Source organism: Gopherus evgoodei, chromosome 5 (genome assembly GCF_007399415.2).
Source record: "Gopherus evgoodei ecotype Sinaloan lineage chromosome 5, rGopEvg1_v1.p, whole genome shotgun sequence".
Classification (NCBI taxonomy): domain Eukaryota; kingdom Metazoa; phylum Chordata; order Testudines; family Testudinidae; genus Gopherus; species Gopherus evgoodei.
Genome location: NC_044326.1, coordinates 83,129,793 through 83,139,833, shown reverse-complemented (window position 1 = coordinate 83,139,833; position 10,041 = coordinate 83,129,793). Strand labels below are relative to the sequence as shown.

Sequence of the window (10,041 nt, the reverse complement as noted above, 5' to 3'; positions counted from 1 at the left end):
AACCCATTATCTTCAAGAAACTCTGCTTCTTTTTTTAATTGACATTTTTTTAATTTACATTTACTGTCCTGAGTCACTATGTCTATACATTGTTACAATCTTGTACTGATCTCCTTATCTCTGATAACATTCACTCTTCATTGAGCAAATACAGCCAAAATTTGCAAGCTACAAATATTTCAGAATTATGCACATGCCTGCAATTTATTTATGTCTGTCATGTCACTGGCCTATGAATGATGTCTTGTTTCTTTAGGTTTACCCTGCTTATGGGTTTGCAATGTAAATCGCTTACCTTCTAACTCAACTTTGAGTCTTATATGCATTGATATGCCATGTTTGCACTTAAGTAACTGTTTTCTCTTGTAAACAATTCTCAGGGAAATCTTTTGAAGAAAAAATTGCAAATGTTTTAGCATACATAAGGAGTAGCACATATCCTGAAGGAATGAATAAAGCAGGCAGACTGAACCTGCGTCGATATGCTGTCGACTTTTCATTGGAAGGTAAGGATTATTTGTTTTAAGATAGTACTGACACATAACACAGGAAACTTCAGCCTGTAAATGATGGTCATGATGTCCCAACACTGAGAGTATTTGGAGTGTTAACCTTATCCTCAATGGGACTGGAATTTGGATCTCTATTTTTATAAAAAATTTCCAGAAAATCTGTCTATGCCAGTGGTGCAACAAAAGGAGTGTGCTGTGCAGTTGCGTGAGAAATGAGTCTAAAATTTATTTAAAAAAAAAAAAGATGACTTTGTTTCATTCCTTAATTATGTTATCCGGTCTGCTGCAAGCACCACCAACAATCACTATATGTTCAATGAGCAAAAACGTCTAACTATACACCAGGCCCGCCCAGAGGATTCTGGGGCTTGTGGTCTCTGGTGGCAGGGGGGCCCTGCTTCAGCAGTAATTCAGCCGTGGGGTTTCCCTCTGCCCTGGAGGAAGGACCCCCCCACTGGCGAAGACCAAGAGTGGAAGAAGCTCTGGGGGCCCGGGCCCCTCGAGAGTTTTCCAGGGCACAAGGAGCAAGTGAAGGACCCCGCTTCAGGGGCCCTGAAAAACTCTCGTGGGGGCCCGTGTGGGGCCCAGGGCAAATTGCCCCACTTGCCCCCCCCTCTGGGCAGCCCTGCTATACACTGAAATTTCCCCCTTGTACTCAAGGCATTATGAACCAGACTGTATATAGATGTCTTTGATAGGCATATGCCTTTTAATTAATTAATGGTTTTGCCAATGACCACTTATAGCTTAAGTTAAATACTTTTCCCACACCCCAGCCCTGGCAGAAGCCACAAGGCAGCAGGGGAAGCCCCTATGCCTGACCCCATCTCCAGGAGACGTGCCTGGTGGGGCAGGAGACTCCACAGCACCCTGCTCCTAGTCCCCTAAAGAACCACAGGATCCAAAACTCCACCACGGCCCTGGGACTGGAGGAGCTCTCACTCCCTGGTACAGCTGTGACACAGGGACAGGGCTTCTCCAGTCCTGGTGCTGTGTGGGACAGCAGTGTGGGTGGGAAATGAGCCAAGGAGTTGTGGGGCCAGCAAAATGGTGGGGAGCCCAGGTGGAACATGGCTGCGATCCTGGGGAAGAGGACGAAAGGGATAAGGCCATAGGTGGTGTAGCCAGTGGACAGGGTGGGTAGGGGCCCAACAATTTCTCTGTCCCAGGGCCCAGATAAACTTTAATCATCCTCTGTGCTCCATCTTCTATGATCAACAGAGGGGAGATTGTTCCATTCAGCAAAAGGAAGAAAGGTTGTCGTTGTACATACCATGAAAGAAGCCCTGCAACTCTTTAAAAGGTATCATGACAGTCCAGCGGGTGGACATCTAGGAATATTCAAAACCAGGAATGCACTGACATCAAAATACTATTGGCCAGGGATGACAAAAGACATTGCCAATTGGGTATATAAAGTAATGAAACAAAATCCTGATGAATGGTGTTTACAATTGAAATAGAAGTACAAAATGAATGAAAAAAATATAAAAGTATATTTGGTGTGCAAATGTGAACTCTGTTCCCTTGTGATACTATTTCCATAACGAAATGTTCATGTCATCATATTGTTCCATCAAAAACAGGTTGCAGAGTGTCTGACTTGCCAGAAAGAGGGAAAGCAATCAAATCTGGATACCACCTTGAAAAGCACAGAGGTGAATTTTTGAATCAGACACGTTATTGTTTATCGTTATCCATGGTTATTTCTGCAACACAATGAGGCTTTGATTTTGAAACAAGTCCAATGCATGTAAGTGGCACAGCATAGTGCAGCAATTACCTCTAATACGCCTTCGCACTGGCTGGGGATATTTCTTCTGCTTTACTCTGTTATTGTTTTCAATCACTCATTCCTGCACTTCTTTTCGTTTGTTTATTCTTTCTTTCTTTCTCTTCTGCATTTAAAAGTGGGCTTTCATTTGGATTCTATGGCTGTTATAACCATATTACATTGTGTACTCTGCTTCTGACATATGGGTTCATTGAGAACATTTAGTAATAAACATGTGAAATATGACTGTAACTGGTATCCTTCTATGTAGGTCACTCGGATCTGGGAATTGGTGGGAATGGATTTAATAGGACCATTTCCAGTAACAAAGAATGGATACCAGTACATAGTTACAGCCATAGATTATCTTTCAAGATGGGTGGAAGCCTTTCCACTTAGAAATAAGTCGTCATCTGAGGTGGTAGAGATCACGTTCACCACGATTTTTCGACGTGGATGCCCACAGCGGATACTGACAGATCGTGGTGCAGAATTCAATAATATGGTAATGCTTTCTTTTTTTCTGGTTATTTGTACTATTTATTGAAAGTCACTGTCAGGTCACCCATAGATCTCAAACAACCACCATCTTTTCTTTTTATATATATAAACTGCTGTTGGTCACCATCGGTGTTGATATAAAATTATTTTTCTTCATATCTAACAAAGAAACAAACAACTACTTGTTTCCAAAACAAATATGAGAAGACATGCTATTCCTGTTGCTAATTACACATAAAAGTAGTGGCAGATACGCAAAGGAACATTCCTCAACACAAGTCTATATGTACGTTTATGGTGTAACTTTTTTTCTTTCAGCTTAACTTGTATGTTTGTAATAAATTGGGAATAGAACGTAGCTTTACCAGTCCGTACCACCCACAAACCAATGGCTTGGCTGAAAATGCTAATAAATCCATAAAAAGGTAAGTGAATGGGTGGGTATTGTACAGTAGTAATGGCAAGTAGAATGTGCTATACTAGAAGATGCAACTCACAAAAACATCTTCAAAAGCAATGTGTTACATGGAAATCTTTTTCATTACGTATTACACCTTTTTGATTGTGTGTGATCTGTTTCAAACAAGACCGTACATGTGACTTTCTTTTCTTAAACAATCAAATCAATGTGCCTTTGTTACAGAGCACTGCGGAAGATGGTTGATGACAATGGGAGTAATTGGGATAAATTACTTGAACCCATTTTGTTTTATTTGCGAACTAAAATACATGCAACAACAAAAATTTCACCTTTCCGACTAATGTTTGGTGATGACGTAGTGTTTCCAGAAGATGTCTTAGAGAATTACACGGTAAGTGTATGTTATTCCCTTTCATGTACACATGGCACCTTTCATGTACACATGGCATTCTGTGTGCCTTCATTTTACAAATACAACCACTTCTCCATTTGTTTACAAAGATCCCAGATCTGAATATGTTCGGGGAAGATTTCTGCAAAGAGTACAGCATGAATATGAAATTGAGACATGACGCTGACATTGCACTGGCCCTAAGTAACATTGCTAAAGCACAAGAAAAACAACAAAGACATTATGCTAAAAGAAAGACTTCTAAATAGGGGGAAATAACATTTGAAGTTGGGGACTCTGTTCTGTTACTGAATGCTAGACAGAGAACAAGAAAAGGAGGAGTATTGGAATCTAAATATCGGGGACCATACAAAATTATGAGTGTTGAAGGTAAGAGAGTGAAATTACAAACCATCTCAAGGAAACAGTTAGGAAGCATGTACAGTATTGCACACTTAAAACCAGTAAAAGAGCCAACAACATTAGCTGCTGAAAGCACATCAGAGGGAAAAACTGGAACTGAAATTGGAGTTGGTGACACTGAACCAGAAACACCCACGGAAGAGACTAGAGAAGTGGATGGCACTGTATCTCATGACAGCAAAGTGGAAAACATAGAGGTCACAGCAATAGAAAAAGAGGAATATATAGGGCAAGATGTGTCAAACAATGATACAAGTGATGCTGATGACAGTTTTGATGACATGCTTACAGAGGAAGTGGAAGACAAGCAATGGCTTCTGAAAGGTAATTGGATACTGCACCTTTCTTAAACACATTAACATACTTTATAACTTGAACTATATTAAAGGTTTTCATGTACAAAGTGGCGGCATTGACAGTATTAAAGCAGAGAAAAAGGAAACTGTATTACCATGCATGTAATACGTGTTAATATTTTTTTCCTAGTAAAATTGTTAATGACCAGCAAACACACAGAGAGACTGGAGGCCAAAAGTGAGAAACATAAAATTGTATGGCTCTTCATTTTATTGCCTGAAATCAAGAAGCTGGATAAGTGATGAGGTACATTTAAGTACCAGTAAACATGTATTTGTTGATGTGATTGATTACTCAAATACCGTCGTAATTGTGCTTTTCTTCCATCATGTGTTGTAGGTTATTGATGCATTTTTGAGCTGTGTAGTTGAGAAAGCAGATGGAAAGGTAGGCTAGTTACTGTGATACATGACACAATACACTGATGCACTAAGTAAACAATCACGGGAATATGCGGCACAACATATTTAAGTCCAAATGCCCTTGAAATATCAACAGACACCTGAAATTTCAACATTTCTGTGTATATACTGCTGCCAAACATTTACTAAAATGTATTTGGAGGTGCATATCGGACATACAATAGAGGGCCACATTAGTTCTGCTGTACAGTTCAGTGGGTCCATTAATTGAACACAAGTATACGAACAGCTTAGTCACTTTTTAAAGGAAGTAAGACAGAGCACATTGATTACAAATCATTTTGTTTTTATAGGACTCTCTTACATATACGTATCTGTTTGTAACACTAAGGATCGGTTTCATGTCTGTCTATATTAAATTCATTATGTTCTTGACGTGCCACAATTATTAATGCAGTAATAGCTTTGTTGACTGTCAACAGGTACAAGCCATCTCATCAGTAATTTCCACTGCCATTCTCTCAGGCAGAGCTACGCAAATGAAAGTGAAGGTAAATATTAACACACTTTCATACATAAAATGAAAAAAGAACAATTTCAGTCACTGAGTTAAACACAGTGTGACAGCAAATACAATGATATGTTTGATGTGGGGGAATAGTCTAATAGTAATACATGTAATGAATTTGGGAAATACAGTATAATGTATATCTCATGGTTTGCCTCACTGGAAACTATAATTACATTTCTAATTTCTTTTAAATAAAAACAGAGTGAATTACTTCAAAATGATATATTACTGCTTCCTTACCACACACCAGGTCATTGGGTTCTTGCGGTAAGATGTTTTGTATTGTGCTTCTGGATTATGGGCAATAAATGTGGCAATAAATAAGAGATTTGTAACACAACTATGGTAGTGGTGATATAATTTCCCGTGCTGCGGGTTTTCTGGGAGTTCAGTGCATGCTAAGGAAAGTGGAATGTGATTGTTAAAAATAAATTGATACTGTCTGTCATAACCTTAGTCCCAGATTTGGACCTTAGCGTCCAAAATATGGGGGTTAGCATGAAAACCTCCAAGCTTAGTTACCAGCTTGGACCTGGTACTTGCTGCCACCACCCAAAAAATTAGAGTGTTTTGGGGCACTCTGGTCCCCCTGAAAAACCTTCCCTGGGGACCCCAAGACCCAAATCCCTTGAGTCTCACAACAAAGGGAAATAATCCTTTTTCCCTTCCCCCCTCCAGGTGCTCCTGGAGAGATACACAGACACAAGCTCTGTGAATCCAAACAGAGTGACTCCCCCTCTCCGTTTCCAGTCCTGGAAACAAAAGCACTTTCCTCTTCACCCAGAGGGAATGCAAAATCAGGCTAGCAAATCCAACACACACAGATTTCCCCCTGATTTCTTCCTCCCACCAATTCCCTGGTGAATACAGACTCAATTTCCCTGAAATTTCCCAGAAAAGAAAACTCCAACAGGTCTCAAAAAGAAAGCTTTATATAAAAAGAAAGAAGAAATACATACAAATGGTCTCTCTGTATTAAGGTCACAAAATACAGGGTCGATTGCTTAAAAGAATATTGAATAAACAGCCTTATTAAAAAATAATACAAATCAAAGCACTCCAGCACTTATATTTATGCAAATACCAAAGAAAAGAAACCATATAACTTACTAACTGATCTCTTTGTCCATACACTTAGAAACAGAAGATTAGAAAACAGAAACTACTTCTCCAAAGCTCAGAGAAAGCAGGCAGACAGAAAACAAAGACTCAGACACAAACTTCCCTCCACCCAGAGTTGAAAAAATCTGGTTTTCTGATTGGTCCTCTGGTCAGGTGCTTCAGGTGAAAGAGACATTAACCCTTAGCTATCTGTTTATGACACTGTCAATTTACATTGTTCATGTAACATGGAAGAATACATTCTGCAAACAGTTGATTGATTTCACAATATGCTTATATGTTGTGTGTTACTGTTACATTACAAACAATAATATGTTAATTGCATACTGATTGTTGATAAATTAGTATAAATTTTTTGAAATAATCACATTACTAATACATTTCATGAATATATTTAAAATTACAGATAGCCTTGATGAAAAAAAAGGAATTGTTAATAATTGACCCCTTGTGTGATGAGATCAGATATGAAAGAACATGCCTGAGGAATTGGAGGTGATTTATTAGATACTTACTTTCACAGTGGACACTAACTGTTCCATTGAAATTTTTTTAAAGGGAATGTTACAATAATGGGAATAATGTCTTCCTATTAGCTACAAATGAACATTGAAACAGCATGTACTTGTACTGAATGTGCTTAATAATGGACTTTGGGAGAACTTGTGTGATGTGACTCTGGGGACCGACTTCACAGAATGTGGACACACACGAAACAGTAGCATGTTGCATGATTGAGAATGTGTTATTATCAACATGGGGCACAGCAACTCAGGTGACACACTGTGTAAGTGTGAGACAATAATATGAAAACAAGTGTGTCTATATGTGAGCAATAAGTCATTTCAATGACTAAGTAAAAAGCGAGAGAATGGATTTTTATCTATGTCCAGAAACCAGAGTGGGAAAAAAAGGAAAGCAAAGCTCATTTATGCATTCTGCTAATGTACTCTCTAACAATTTCAGAAACTTCATCAAACGATTAACTAGTAAATCCTCATCTGATTGGAACAGTAAAATTGTGCAGCATCCCAGACAAAGTGATGGCCACAACTGTGGACCACTCATCTTAAAGGTATTGAATACCAAATTGGCATTATCATTGGTTATGTATGTTTAATTATCCATGTTGAAAGTAAATGCCAGAGATTACCAGTGGGCACTGCACTGGTGTCCTATCCAAGGTGGATGGGAGTGGGCTTGTGACCACAAGAAGGGATGGATTCTCCAGTGGCAGGTGCGGTGCTGGGGGACCAGATTCTACCATCCAGCCCTTCCTGACAGCTGCTGTTGCAGTGGCCAGGAGCACCAGACCCTTGTAAATCACTGTAACCCAGAGCCCCTTTTGGTCCTCCACAGTAGGCAGCCCTGCCAGGAGCATTTAACAGCATTGCCAGACCGTATGGCAGGGCAGCAGATGCGGGGGGGGGGGGGGAGGGGATAAAGGGAGCAGTGCTGTTAAATCATAAAGCACTGCCACATCGGAAGTGTAACGTCAGCCATGTATGGTCTGGAACCAGTGGCCAATTCTTACCGGTACACTGGACCAGCCCACTTTCACCTATGGTAAGTATGAGGTTTATTCTAAATATCAGTGTTGTTAGTTTGCAGAAACATATTTGCAGCACAAAGACATCAGTACGGTGGAAACAACACAGAAGGCTAATACTGCGTTTAGAAGACATATAGCAATTCTTCTAATGAAGCAGTCAGGTAATTACTTTCTACCATGTATTGTGGACTCATTAGGCACATGTGAGGATAACATGAAGAGTGGAATTTTGTCACATAACAGACAGTTATCTTAATAACCCTAAAGTGGGATATCTCACAGGTTTGGTTCTGAAATGGTGACTATGAATCAATAATATCTTTAAGTACACAAAAATTTGAATGGGGTGAATGATTACTATTGATCGACCAGTTAAATGAAACTTGAATTTTTAGATACAGGTGCAGTAAAGTTAAAATTGGAAAAAAATATTCCAAAAAAAGGAAAAGATATGTGTGTTCAAGCCATTGACTGGATTACAATATTGACAATTAATACATCAAGATTAGCATTTTCAGTGTTGGTCGTAACATATTCATCATTTCGTAATGCTATATTTATTTTTAAGAAAGCGTGGAGGACTACTGCATATACTGCAACCTTATCGACTGTGGAAAATAAAGTGAGGATTGCACGATGGTAAGAAACATAGAATTACATGAGAAATATATGCCATAAACTGCGTAGGGATCATGATCCTTGTAAAAATTCCACAAGATTAAACATTTTCTTCATGCCGATAGTTATATATTAGGTAATGTTCACATGTGGAAGGAATAGGATGAGTCAATGCAAAGTATGTATAACATAACTTATGTGATTTAATTTCTTAATTCTTACTTATCAAAGGTCCAGTGTGATTCTTGCAAGAGGTGGGCACACATACCATGCATTACAGAAGGAATCAATCAAGAAAACCTGACATATGAGAAGAAAGAGTACAACTGCAAGACATGTGCATAGTTCACTTCATTAACAAAACGAAAAAAGGCAATAAAGAAAACCCATTGTTTAACTGCCTCTTGTTCAAAACATAATGCAACCCAAAGAAATATATTTCTATGTAAACATCAGATTATAATAAATGTTCTTGATGTTAAATAAATTATTCTCTGTATTTCTGTCCATATATATAATGCAAACTATAAAATTTTAAAAGTAATTTTAAAAAATGAAAGTGGTGTCATCATAGGAGTGCTCCATACCCGAAACCTAACCTCCCTTTTCATGTATTCATACACAAGAAAGCGAAAGAGCGTGCCTCGATCACCCAATAGGTCAATTTGGCCCATTAGCCAGGAGGAAGCAGATCCTGAGTGTTTTCGACCACAAACTCCATCCCTCCCGATTTGCAACCATCCCCGGACCAGTGACAGGTGCATAGGCAGCCATGTCATTGGAACTAAACCATGAGGAAGCCAGTGGAAAAAAAGAAAGGTGCCACTCTGGTTATCACCTTGGGGTCAGGGGTGTGCCCTGTACCCCCAAAACTTACTTCCCTTTACACGTATTCACACACAAAAAAGCGAAAGAGCGTGCCTCGATCACCCAATAGGTCAATTTAGCACATTAGACAGGAGGAAGCAGATCCTGAGTGTTTTTGACCACAAACTCCATCCCTCCTGATTTGCAACCATCCCCGGACCAGTGGCAGGTGCATAGGCAGCCATGTCATTGGAACTAAGCAAGGAGGAAGCCAGTGGAAACAATGAAAGGGGCCACTCTGGTTATCACCTTGGGGTCAGGGGTGTGCCCTGTACCCCCAAACCTTACTTCCCTTTACACGTATTCACACACAAAAAAGCGAAAGACCGTGCCTCGGTCATCCCATAGGTCAATTTGGCCCATTAGCTAGGAAGAAGCAGATCCTGAGTGTTTTCGACCACAAAATCCATCCCTCCCAATTTGCAACCCCATGGACCAGTGGAGGAAGCAGATCCTGAGTGTTTTCGACCACAAACTCATAGACTCATAGACTCATAGGTCAGAAGGGACCAATCTGATCATCTAGTCTGACCTCCTGCACAAGGCAGGCCACAGAACCCCACCCATCCA

At 39.7% G+C, this 10,041-nt stretch overlaps 1 protein-coding gene across 1 annotated transcript; it reads left to right on the top strand.

The window, feature by feature from the left end:
* Positions 1 to 4,167: 4,167 nt before the first annotated feature.
* LOC115652022 lies at positions 4,168 to 9,153 on the top strand. Its single transcript, XM_030563465.1, has 9 exons — positions 4,168 to 4,346; positions 4,509 to 4,625; positions 4,719 to 4,766; positions 5,224 to 5,292; positions 5,514 to 5,579; positions 6,841 to 6,929; positions 7,401 to 7,509; positions 8,555 to 8,625; positions 8,836 to 9,153. Exons 4-9 carry the CDS (start codon positions 5,281 to 5,283, stop codon positions 8,906 to 8,908), a joined length of 420 nt encoding a protein of 139 aa, XP_030419325.1. The 5' UTR covers positions 4,168 to 4,346; positions 4,509 to 4,625; positions 4,719 to 4,766; positions 5,224 to 5,280; the 3' UTR covers positions 8,909 to 9,153.
* The last annotated feature ends 888 nt before the right edge of the window (positions 9,154 to 10,041 follow it).